Source organism: Perca fluviatilis, chromosome 1 (assembly GCF_010015445.1).
Source record: "Perca fluviatilis chromosome 1, GENO_Pfluv_1.0, whole genome shotgun sequence".
Lineage (NCBI taxonomy): Eukaryota > Metazoa > Chordata > Actinopteri > Perciformes > Percidae > Perca > Perca fluviatilis.
The window spans coordinates 41,480,289-41,493,103 of NC_053112.1; the positions used below are offsets into that span (position 1 = coordinate 41,480,289).

A 12,815-nucleotide genomic window follows, 5' to 3' on the forward strand; every position below is an offset into this window, starting at 1 on the left:
AGCTTAGCAACACCATTAGCAACAGGAACCGCAATACTGCACACTGAAAAGTGGAAAACAAATCCAAACAGCAGAACAGCACCAGTGGAAAATAAGGATTTTTTTTGTATAGTTTTAATCATTGAAATGATGACCATTGAATGCATAACCATGCCACAAACAACAACTAGATTCACTGTCTTTTTTTACCTAGTATAAGATTATCGTCATTATTATCAATTCATTTTGATATAAAACGAAGATGCAAGAGTATACAGATCCCACAATGGGAAAAGAGAGAGAGAGAGAGATAAGAGAGATAAATAGAGAAAAGAGAGAGAGAGAAAAAAAAAAAAAAAATTTACAATAGAAGTAAAGATGGCCAAACTATTCATATTGAATAAAAAATGAAATGATAGAATACTGTTACTGTAAAACTAGACCCTTAAAAATACTGAGTGAGCAGCCAAGACACACCTGAACAGGACACGAGTCTGCTGGAGTCCACACTCATCGGAGCGTCTTTCATTCTGTCAGAGCTGCATTTACACAACACAAATAACCAGATTTAAACAAAATAAGCTTGGAACCAATGAGATGGCCCTTGGTTTGGGAGAAAGGCCAGATGAGCCAAAAGCTTAGTGTCTGCATGGACACGGAGCCACTCAAGGTCTTCTGGAAGGGTGAAACCTCAAGGCTTCTCCCTGACCAAGACCAAGTCAAGTATCAAACAGAGAGATGTGGTCACATAGTGAGGCGCCATGTTTGCCTGTTAAAGGACCATACAGGTGCACGGCCGCAGAACCTCTTCCAAGGTACACCATTAGTTTTAGATAGTCAGCCAATTGATTACTGCCATGTGGGAATCATCTGGCACAGACTCAGACCTTTATATTCCCTCTATATTGATTTATGCATATGTGTGTGTGTGTGTGTGTGTGTGTGTGTGTGTGTGTGTGTGTGTGTGTGTGTGTGTGTGTGTGTGTGTGTGTGTGTGTGTGTGTGTGTGTTTGTGTGTGTGTGTGTGTGTGTTGGGCTCCTCCAGACTCGTTTCACCAACAGATCATCCTTCTCCGGCTGCTCACCTCCACTGTTTCACATATATATGTATATCTTTTTACAGAGTTGATGTAGGTACAGTGCTTAATACTGCCCACAAAAAGGAAAAAGAAAAAAAGAACATTTACTTTTCCCCCTAATAATCAATAATTTCACATTTAAAAAGTCTCATAGATTAAAAGTTGATAATAAAATAGTGAAATGTTCTTGGTGAAATAATTACAGCTCAGAGCAATGGCGGTGTGTGTGTGTGTGTGTGTGTGTGTGTGTGTGTAATGACTAATGTCATTCCACAGTACAGTAATGACGTCTCTACTGGCAGATAGAGAGTCTTCTCTTCCCTACACAGCTGGACCAATCCTCTCCCTCTAATGCTGGCTCAACACAACTTTACGTATGACACAAACATCCCGGGCGTTCCCCGTGGCCACTGAGGATTCACATCTTTTACATGTGACATGCTGAATAGGGACCTGGTCTTTCAGCGCCTCTGATTCACTGTTCCCATCTCTCATATCAAACACCTCAGCAACTCAACCCAACTATTCATTAGAAGGACAACCAGCTCAGCCTTTACAACCTGCACAACCAACACAGCACCCACAATGCATCTGGGCATGTCACCAACGACAAACACAACTTACTAAGAAGTGTTCATTTTGGTCACATTAGGGCTGGTTGAAAGAAAGTTATAAAAAATAAAACAAGACAATCAGAGATTATAAAGGTGATTGATGTATACGCGTGTGTGTGTGTGTGTGTGTGTGTATGTGTGTGTGTGTGTGTGTGTGCAAAACCACTGAAATATAGTATCATAACATGAAAATGTGAAAGTGATGTTACCCAACCCCCCCCCCATACACACACACACACCTGCCCCATATAAGTACCCCAATGTTGAAATTACACATAAATAATACTGATAAAAATGTGGCAAAATTCCAAAAAGTGAGAAAAAACATTATTTATCAGACTGATAAAAACATGACACATGTAAAAAAGATTGTGCTGAAAAGATGTGCTGTTTCTGAGGACAGATCCCCAGTTTCCACTGACGGGATGAAGCCCCGTTTCATTAGCCGTTTCAGTTCCCGTCTGCATCTCAGCTGCTTTTATTCTGAAATTTTAAGTGAGCTTAACGAGCCCGACGTGTGATATAAAGTACAAATAGAGCTATTTTTGGAAATTAAGATAATTTCTGACATCATCTTCATCTGCGTTTTTTCTCAATCAAAATACACTTTCATTATCATTATTACATGAAACTATTAAGCCTGCGTTTCATTTCCAAAAGCCGGCTGTGAGATCATGTTTAACAGGAATATGTGGAACTGCTAATGAAACTGAGCTCAGGTAGAAGAGGTACCGTAGCAGAGAAAGAGGAAGGGTTGGAGGGGGGGGGGTTATCAAAGCTACCCATCTGTACCCGGGTACACGTTTCCTTGGAGAGCGTCTTTCTCTGCAATACACCTTATCATAATGTGGTGACACGACACGACACCACCATAGAACACTGGCTGCACAACACCGACCGTGTGTGTGTGTGTGTGTGTGTGTGTGTGTGTGTGTGTGTGTGTGTGTGTGTGTGTGTGTGTGTGTGTGTCTGCTGTAGATCGTTGACTGCAGCATGCCATGCTAACAGCTGTGATGTCACAGTTTAGCACGGTGACCAATGGTTAGCCAGGAACACTGACACAACCACCCTTTTTTCGGGTAATCTTGGCATTTTTAAAAGGAAAAAGCACAGCCGGCCAAACGTATCAAACTAATCAGACGCTGAGGGCCCCCAGGGACCATAAAGCACATTAACATTTGGAACACTTTGGGTTCTTCTGTTCACTGCTTCTCTTTCTAAAACCCGTATCATCTTGTATGTTTTGTGTGCTTTTTTTTTTTTATACATGCACTGTACTGTTTTGTTAGTTTGTTACCTCTTCCATGGTTATTTGACTTTCTGTCTGTGATGTCAGGCCAGTTTCAGCTGATGTTTCTGCACACTGACGCACTGCAAAGCTACTCTGGGGAGTTGAAGGGGAAGGAAAGCTTAGGGCCCAAAAAGGCTGAGGCCGGGCCTGATCCATTTAGGCCTTTATAGAAGAAATCTTCAGAGTGAAATATTATGAACTCCTTAAAGTTGATTCAGCCAGATTTCCTATCTGGAACCATTTAAATTGAGAAATGATGTAATGATGGAGTTTCAGCAGTCTGCCGTCAGCAGCACCGTGCTCTCGCTTGTTTCCACTCTGAAGGGAAAGCTAAAAGTCCGGCTTAATCAAAGTGGAGCAAAGCAACATAGCGGATGCTAAGGTGTTAGCATAGATCACCTGAGCCAATGATCTACTGCATGGTGTCTGTGTTTTATCATTTTTATGTCATCAACTCATCCCTGCCTTCTCCTGTCTTTGAAAGTATGTTTCTGTTGTTTTATCACTCATGTATGTACTGTGTGTGTGTGTGTGTGTGTGTGTGTGTGTGTGTGTGTGTGTGTGTGTGTGTGTGTGTGTGTCTGTATATGTGTGTGTGTGTGTGTTTATGTGTAGGCATTGAGACGTTCTTTGGAGCGTGTGGAGTGGATGTCGTGCAGCTCCTGCTCCTCCTTGGACTTGATGTCCTCGTACTTCTGCATCCGGCTGGCGTCCTTCAGGTAGCCCCAGTTAGCCGCCAGCGCCATCAGGAAATGGACCTGAGCAAGGAGAGGAGAAGCCAGGCTTAATCAAAGTACGCATCTCAACTTGAAAAATCACATCACCAGTATCACCAGAACAGTGTTTCAACTTAACAATATATCAAATCGCATTCATCCTACTCTCTGGAACAAGCTGCCTGGTGACCTGAGCTCCATTACAACTGTCCATTATATATATATATATATAGTGTGTGTGTGTGTGTGTGTGTGTGTGTGTGTGTGTGTGTGTGTGTGTGTGTGTGTGTGTGTGTGTGTGTGTGTGTGTGTGTGTGTGTGTGCATTATTATATGCTTTGTTCTCATGTTACAATTTTTGTCAATTGCTTACACACTGAAATCAAAAGTATCACACAACTATCAAAACCTTTTTTCGGTATTTGTAACCTGGATACAGTATTGTTGTTGGCCTTGACCAACTGCCACCTTGCTCGTTTGAAAGCCATGATGTCTCTCTCTCATGGGTGGGCCAAATTCTCTGGGTGGGCAAAGCAGAGAAAGGGGAGGTAACCTTGCTCCTTATGACCTCATAAGGAGAAGATTCCAGATCGGCCCATCTGAGCTTTCATTTTCTCAAAGGCAGAGCAGGATACCCAGGGCTCGGTTTACACCTATCACCATTTCTAGCCACTGGGGGACTATAGGCAGGCTGGGGGAACGCATATTAATGTTAAAAAACCTCATAAAGGGAAATTTTCATGCCATGGGACCTTTAAGCAATCGAAAAAAAAAACTGTAATGCCAATATTTTAATATTTTGTCCTTCAATGTTATATACTGTATGTAAAGTGTAAAGTGGCACATTTAGTCCAAAAGGTGCCCTGAAGCCAGACAGATAGGCAGGCAGGCAGGCAGGCAGACAGACAGACAGAGATAGACAGATAGACAGACAGTCGGAGGCTGACTAAGGCCATAGATGGGTGTGGTTGCATCAGATGCATGTAGGAAGATTTACTCTCACATTCATTCTTTAATAACTTTCAAATTCATATTACCCGACTATACACCGTTAAATAAAAGCTTCTACGCTATATGTCTATCTGATAGTGCTATAGCTAAATTTAAGGACGTTATATTTAATTTAATACCATGCCTTAATATAACAAAGGAATCTTATGTTAACTTTAGTCCCTCCCAAATTGATAATTTTGTAGACGGTGCTGCAGCCTTGCTACAGACGACATTAGACTCTGTTGCTCCTCTGAAAAAGAAGGTGATGAAACAAAGGAAATTAGCACCTCGGTATAACTCCCAAACCTGCAAATTAAAACAAACTCAAAAACTTGAAAGTAAATGGCGTTCCACAAATCTGGAAGAATTGTGATTAGACTGGAAAGATAGTCTGAAAACATAAAGGAAGGCCCTCAGAAATGCCAGACCAGCCTACTACTCATCACTAATAGAAGAAAATAAGAACAACTCAAGGTTTCCTTTCAGCCCTGTAGCCAGGCTGACAGAGTGTCACAGCTAATTGATCCAAGTCTGTTATGGGGCAGCAGTGTTTCCCTGTTCCTTGTGTGTGTTTCCCCTTTCCCTTGTCTATTTGTCTGTCTCCCAGTGTGTGTATGCATGAGGGGCGTGGCTGTTCAATCAGCCACTCATCCAGCGCAGTTACTGCCAACCTGTTCACCTCTCCAGTACTAAAGCTCAGGTTGATCTCACCACCATCGCCAGATCTTTCTCTCCACTAGTGTGGCAAGTCGGCCCACAGTGTTTAAGCTTTGTTCGGTCCTAGTTTGTTCCCAGTCTTGTTACTGCTTCAATTAAGGGACTAACTTGCCACCCCCACATTTGGATCTGAGGGAAACTGGTTTGGATCACCACCGCCTGCCTGCCGTCTAAACCCACGGCCTTGGTCCCTTCATTCTCTACTGCTCCTCATTCAAACTCTTTAAACCTGCTTCTCAGTGGCTCCTTAACAACTTAACAATATATTCCTATAGCTCTCAGTAGTGACGACTTCATGAGCTTCTTTAATGATAACTATTAGAGATGTAATTCATCAGCTCCTGACCTCAACCTGTTCCTGTTCATCTTCAAATGCAGGAACCCTAGAAAAAGCTGTAAGCCTAATGCCTGACTATACATTAATATTTAGACTGCTTTTCTCCTATCAACCTTCACCAATTAACGCTAAAGATTTCTTCAGCTAAGCCATCTAACTGTCCATTATGTTTTTATATTCTGAATTGTCATCACTACGTTTCCCTTTACATAATTAAAGATATTTCCCGCATAAATTGACGAAGAAAAAGGTAGAAATAGGTGCATAAAAATTCAGTGTTCAAGTGTTACATGCTCAAATTTTTGCTGGGGGAGGACCCCCACACCCACCCACATCAAACATCACCCAACAAATCAGAAAACCTATGGCTATGGGTTTGCCGGCCAGCTGTGATGAGGCCAAATGTTTGAGCCATCTAACTAACATCTACATACTGGGGAGCTAAAATGAACCTGCACTGGCTGTAACAAGCTGGGCATGCCATTCACTGTTTTTGTGATCTGATCTGCGTGCGTTGCCTTCAGTTTATTTAAATGTGTCCGGGCTAAGCCCCGAACCTCCTCAAGTCCTACAAACACCCATGATGTGGACCAGTAGGCCTGAGGGAGGGTCACACAAGTTAAACGCTGCAACCAGTTGGGATGCCACAAGGTTGTTTCAAACCAACACTAGGGAGCAGCCATTTACATTCTGAAAGTTTCCCCCTTAACATATTTTCTGTGACATTCTGCCAGTTCTTCTGGACCATGGTTTCTTTCCCCAGAAACACTCCCAGGTATTTTAAACCATCTTATCTCCAGGCCAGGCTTTGGAAAGAAGAACCTTGTAGGGTGGAGCGTAGTTTGTTGAGGAGGGGTTCCAGGGAGAGTGCATAGAACATCCCGGACAGGAGGGAATCTACGCTTAACATCAAACAGCCCCGAAATCACCAAACCCACCAGACTCCATGTAAATAAACAGTACTTTTATCATCGTAAAACAGACTTCATTCAAAGTTGACAGGAATAAAATAAAACTATCAAAGGCGGTCTTGGTTTCTCTTTCCACTGTTCCCATAATCACCACTCTGGTTTGGTTGAAATAAACCCTTAATTCACCCATTTACATGTGGAAATATGCTGGCTCTATACATGCTAAAAGTACTAATTATTTACATGGAGTATGTAGAGCAGGCAAAAGGGATTTGTGGAAGAGAAAGCATTCAGAATACAGGTTTGTTCTATTGGCAATGTAATACAATAAAATAAATCACCTGGGGAAAACAAGTCACAAAGGAAAAAAGTGCTGTCCTGTCTGTGGTCACAAGAGGGCACCAGAGTTCAACAAGCTAACACAACACAGCTGCTGATGCTCAAAAACCATGAGCTGAAATATGCTATAAAGCTCTGTATTCAATTTTATTTATAGTGTCAAATCATCAGGAGTTATCTCAGAACACTTTACAGATAGAGTAGGTCCAGACCACACTCTATAATTTACAGAGACCCAACAATTTCCCATGTGCAAGCATTTGGTGCAACAGTCATGAGGAGGTGACACCATGTATGGCAGCCTCGGCCACAAAGTATTAAAATGAAATGAGCTGTTTGCATGGGTGGTCAGTTTCAGTGTCAGTGGTCAGTGTATCGTTAGTCCGCTAGTGTGGCACGTATAATTGCACAAATCCACAATGTCATCCTCTCTGGGTTTTCGTTCTGAGATGGGATTCTGTAGAAACACAACCCAGGCTGGCCTCCTTTTGGTTTGTGCATCCAATTAACCAACATTTTGGCTACAGTGTGGTTAAAGCTGAGCTGACTAATTAGCGGACAGTGGTGGGCAGCTTCTTTTTGCTCTCCAGGTGGGCGTTCCCATAGTGCCATGACGTGAAAACTACAAATAGGTGCTTTGAGAATGGTTTCTATCATTTGCACTTTTAAGGACAAAAACTAATGCAAACACTTGAAGGACAGAACATTGTCTTCTTTTTTTTTTTTTAAGAGATTTTGTACAATATTAGACTTTTGAATATATAGCACTGTAGGTGTGTCCATTTCATTCCTACAGTAAAGTAGATCCACGGGTTGGAGGCCATGCCTATTAGTGCCGATTAGTAGCCCCCGCCCATGGCCAATCAGATATGAGTATAATGGTCCTCACCATGGCGATGACAGCAGCTCCTGCTCCTGCCAGTGTGCACACGAACAGATGGAAGGTCAAGTCCAGCTGTAACACAAGAAATTCTGAGTTTACATTGTTCTGCTCTTTGTCTTGAAACAGGTCACACATTATGTCAGCTGGTTCTTCTCACCTCGTTGGATTCACACATCTTGAAGAACTTCTCAGATCCTGTACACACCTTTCTCTCCTCAGAGATGGCCACCGCTCCTGATGAACACACAAACTCCTCATTACTCTAGCCATCTATTTAACGCTGATAAATCAACTGAAGAACTTTACTGCAGCTCTGAAAGTGTCTCTGTAGTTATTGAATTAGATTGGCAGAGATTGCTGGTGCTGCACTGTTGGCCCCTGGGAAGTGTCCTGTGTGAGCAGAGTGTGCTGCTGGGGACAATGCACTCACACTGACCTCAATATTATCCAAACTTTCATGAACCAGTGAAATGTTGTAATTATTCCCTATGAGAAATGCCCATTAGATGCAGTAATGAGTCTGCTGACAGCAGGCCAGTCTGCACTTTAAAGTGGACAGCACATGGCAGTGCTGCCAGAGACTGCACAATGCCTCTTGGTGTCTTTGGTTAATCAAACAATTATAGACCTATATCCATTATATGTTCTGTTCTGTTGCTAAAGTCTTTGAAAAATGAAATATTCATATTCAACTTTTACATGATCTCAGTACCAACAATATCCTATCACCATTTCAATCTGGCTTCAGGTCTAATGACTCCACAACTACTGCCCTTCTTTAAATCACCAATGATGTGTCCCATGCTCCTGATAATGGTGAACTCACAGGAGCCATCGTTATTGATTTACCTACAACTTTTAATTTTATTGACTGCTATTTGCTTTTAGATACGCTCCATGCCATCTTGGTGTATGGCTTGATTCTGAACTCTCATTCAATTTACACACTGATCATGTGATGCGTAAAGTCAACTTTGGAATCAATGTCTTACATCTATCTTGAAATCGCTTCACACGCAGTGAAACTTGCCTCTCAACTTGCCTCTCAACTTATACTTCTGATTCTTGACTATTGTGCTGATGTTTTCGTATTGATAATTGTATTTCTATTTTTTATGTCACTCCTCTGTTGGTATGTAGTGATTGTGTTATATGTTGGGACCCCCTTGAAAATGAGATGATACATCTCAAGGGGGTTATCCTACTGTAATAAACACAATTTGAACAAAATAGACGATAAAGGACGTGCTTCACGGCGTGGCTATACGCCGAGCTGTCAATCAGGACAGAGGCCAACCTCAAGGCTTCGAAACAACCACACCACAAACCAATGGGTGGGTCACTGCCGCTACGTCCATTATTCTTACAGTTTGTGAGTTAAACAGGGTTACAGCGTGTTAAAATGTTTGTACAGAACCCAACTGTGCCCACAGCAAACATGGAACTTTATGCTGTACAAACCTCTGTATTGTTAGATTTGAAATGCATCTTCTGACATTTCTTATATTTCCTATTTTTCTACAGGCTTTGTGATATCAGTCTAAATGATTGTATTTAACTTATTTGATCCTTTGTTTTAGGGTTTTTACTTTGTTATTTTGCTACCTGTATGTTCTTTCACACAATCTATCCTCATATCCAAGCAGAAAATAGATGTGGTCTTAAAACAGACACATATGTAAAAGGATAAAGTCAGAGAAGTGTCAGTGCCACCTTAATAGTCGCACCGTCCTCACCCAGAAAATGGACGGATTGGCCGATTGTGCAAGCAGCTTCTTACCCATATTCAGCTTGTTGTTGGCCGGCGACCTCTAGTAGACGTAGTAATTATTGAGGGAGCAAATAAGGGAGTAAGGCAACATAGTCATAAGGGTAGATCCTAAATCGGGATCTGCTACCATGGTCGACGTAGTTAGGTCAGAGAGGATCTTTGGTTTGGTTTGGGCATGGATAGTGATGATTGGTTAAGATTAGGGTAAGAATACCAGCGTAAGCCAATCAGAGACAGAATAAGGCAGAATAACGCCACCTTCACACTGGCACTTGAAATCAGCTCTGTAATACGCAATGCGCCCCCAGTGGACGTTGTACTACACCACTGAAAGCGTCGGAAGCGAGTAGAAAAAAAATGGCGGAGAGACTAAAAAAGGCTCATTCTGTCAGTGTCCTCTCATCTGAGGGCTATAGAGATATAAACAGAAAGGCTGCTGCGTGGAGAAAAGTTTCCCAGCATGTTGTAATGTCAAGTCTTTTTTTTATTATTATTTGCAAACTTTACAAATATGTTATACAGTGTTTGAGCAATTCGGCGTTGATATGTCTGGTTGGTTAAATGTGATATAGCGGTATAATGTCAATAGTTTGATGTCTGCTGCTAACCAACTTAGCCATAGCAGGTTTCAGATTTGTTTATCAGTACCATAGCAATGCTAACTTCCGCTCGGATTGTTGGATAGGAACCGTCCGTTGCCTGTCGAACGAGTTACATTTTTTTAACACATCCGGATGACCAACGGACGAGATTTTTTTCACACCACACTCATTCGCATCGGTTCGGACCCATTCACATGTGGTCTGCGAATCTCCATAGGAAATGAATGACTTCCGGTCGTTTCGCAGCCGTATCTACTGTGCCAACGTAAGGGTTAGGGTTCCTTTCGTCGATGCGTTTAGCGGATACGATCTAGCATCTAACAGTTATAAGAGCCCCAGACTCTGCATAAGGAAGAAGATTGAGATAGTGGATCGGTAAAACATGTGAAGCCAAAAGTCAACTTTGACAGTTTTAATGCCACTTGTGTGATCCCTGGAATAGCACGACCACCAACTGAGACAAACACATGTCCAAGTCCAAAGGCCGTCTAGAAACATCTTCTAATAAACTCAGAGGCACAGACTGGGGTTGTTCAACCACTAATAGAGTCCAGGTTAGTTCAGCTTCATCAGTCCTTTTGAGTAGGGAGAAGATTCTGGGCTCCATTGTGGCACATGGTACACTGTGGGCTTTCTACTGGTAATTTGGCAATGTTGTCGCACACACACAGGTTTTTCCATCGTCTGTGCCAGTTACTTGCCTGCACAAAATGGGAGGATGCACACAGTATGTGTTTTGTCAGTAATCAGGCAGTGCAGGGAGAATTTGCAGTCAAGGATTATGAGAACATGTATTGTAGCACAAGATGAATGGCAGACTGTATTCAAAAGCTGACCAACACCTTCTGTGGACAAGAAGAAACCCATTTCTACTTTAATAAATCCCAAAGGGAGGAAAAAGAGATGTTTCTTTCAAACTGTATCATATAGAGTTGTGATCTGAATGATCAGTATGGACAGCAGTTCTCCTCAGCCCAGAGCAGCATGGAAGAATTTGGATTCAGAAAGCCAAGACAGATAGAAGCTTTCCTCTGTCGTCTCCATGGTTTAAATTCAAGTGAGTGGAATACCAGTGTTGAAAGTTGACTGCACCGTAAAAAGCAGTCTTTACTCCCTGTGGCGTATGAACATAGAAGATAGGTGTCTCTCTCATCAGATGCATTCTTTACTTTTTTACGTTTCTTTACTTTTCTGCTACAGGACTTGTGAATTTGCCCAACATACTGTAGGCAAAGGTTGTCTGCTGCCATAACTTTAAAGAACATTGCATAAGATAAAGCAGAGATGATAACTATTTTCTATTTCAAGAGATGGATATCTATTTTAATAATATGTTAATATTTAAATATATGTAATGTTACCATGGCACATACCGAACTGACGCAGGTCCAGGCAGAGGTTGGCTCCCTCCACCAAGCTGGTGTTCTGACACATGGACCAAACATTGAAGTACATAAAGACTGGCAGGCTGGTGAATGCTGTCACTCCGAGCCAAACCAGGAAGAACAGGTAGGCCAGGAAAATGAGCTGAGAACACAGAGACAGCACATCAGCAGGGACAGACAGGAGGGACGGGTCAAACCATTCAATGGAAACCATTTGTTAAAAGTTGTAATTGCAATGAAACATGTATAAAACATTGTTAAAAAAATAATAATAAAAACCCACACCATTCAAAGATCCATGGTGTTTGGTGTTTGAGTTTTTTATTATTGCTAAATGAGGTCACAACTGAAGCCACATGTGCAAACATTCAGTCACCTGAACTAAACAGTTCACATCACCTGCAGAACTCATTCCTAACAACACAACTCTTCACACATGTCTCAGAACAGGCTCAGTGCAGCCAAACACTCAGAACTCACAACACACTGAGAGTAAAAACACCAAGACACAAATTACAAACTTTTCATCTTTACAGTTTCAATCATTTGAGTGACTTTACACTAATCCATATTTTATTTAAAGAAAAGATATAGATTGTATAATATACCAATTTTAATGTAAGGTAACCAAGCAGGAATGAAAATCAGCAGTTTGCTTCAATATAGTATTTTGTTACCTTAGAGATGATGCAGACATCCAATGTGATGGAGAAAACATGACGCATGATGCTGGAGAGAAGCAGGATTAGTCACACTATTCTTTGTTACTGTTATGTACCTTTAGTTTTTTTCAGTAATTCCATAAATTACTAGAGACAAAATACTATTGATGCAATATATACATATATATATATATATATATATATATATAACTATTGAGTAGTGTGAAATCACTCAAACTGTAAAGAGGAAAAGTTTTTAATTTGTGTCTTGATGTTTGATGTTGAGTGTTTTTACTCAGTGTGTTGTGAGTTCTGAGTGTTTGGCTGCACTGAGCCTGTTCTGAGACGTGTGTGAAGAGTTGCGTTGTTTGGAATGAGTTTTGCAGGTGATGTGAACTGTTTAGTTCAGGTGACTGTAGGTAATGCAGACTGTAGTTTGCGTTTTGCACATGTGGCTTCAGTTGTGACCACTGTCGTTTAGCAATCGAAAAAAAAAAGACAGACAAACAAGACAGCTGCTTAGGCTTTCAGCTGAAA

General features: G+C 41.5%; 1 protein-coding gene across 1 annotated transcript in view; it reads right to left on the minus strand.

Annotated features, from left to right (window-relative positions):
* Positions 1-908: 908 nt before the first annotated feature.
* The window catches only part of LOC120565486 (neuronal membrane glycoprotein M6-a-like), a 29,375-nt gene continuing 17,468 nt past the window's right edge, over positions 909-12,815 (minus strand). Inside the window, exons 4-7 of the mRNA XM_039811315.1 lie at positions 11,605-11,758; positions 8,016-8,092; positions 7,865-7,930; positions 909-3,721 (exon numbers count right to left, since the gene is read on the minus strand). Coding sequence (XP_039667249.1) covers positions 3,569-3,721; positions 7,865-7,930; positions 8,016-8,092; positions 11,605-11,758 — 450 coding nt within the window. The 3' untranslated portion in view covers positions 909-3,568. The remainder of the gene's footprint in view (positions 3,722-7,864; positions 7,931-8,015; positions 8,093-11,604; positions 11,759-12,815) is intronic.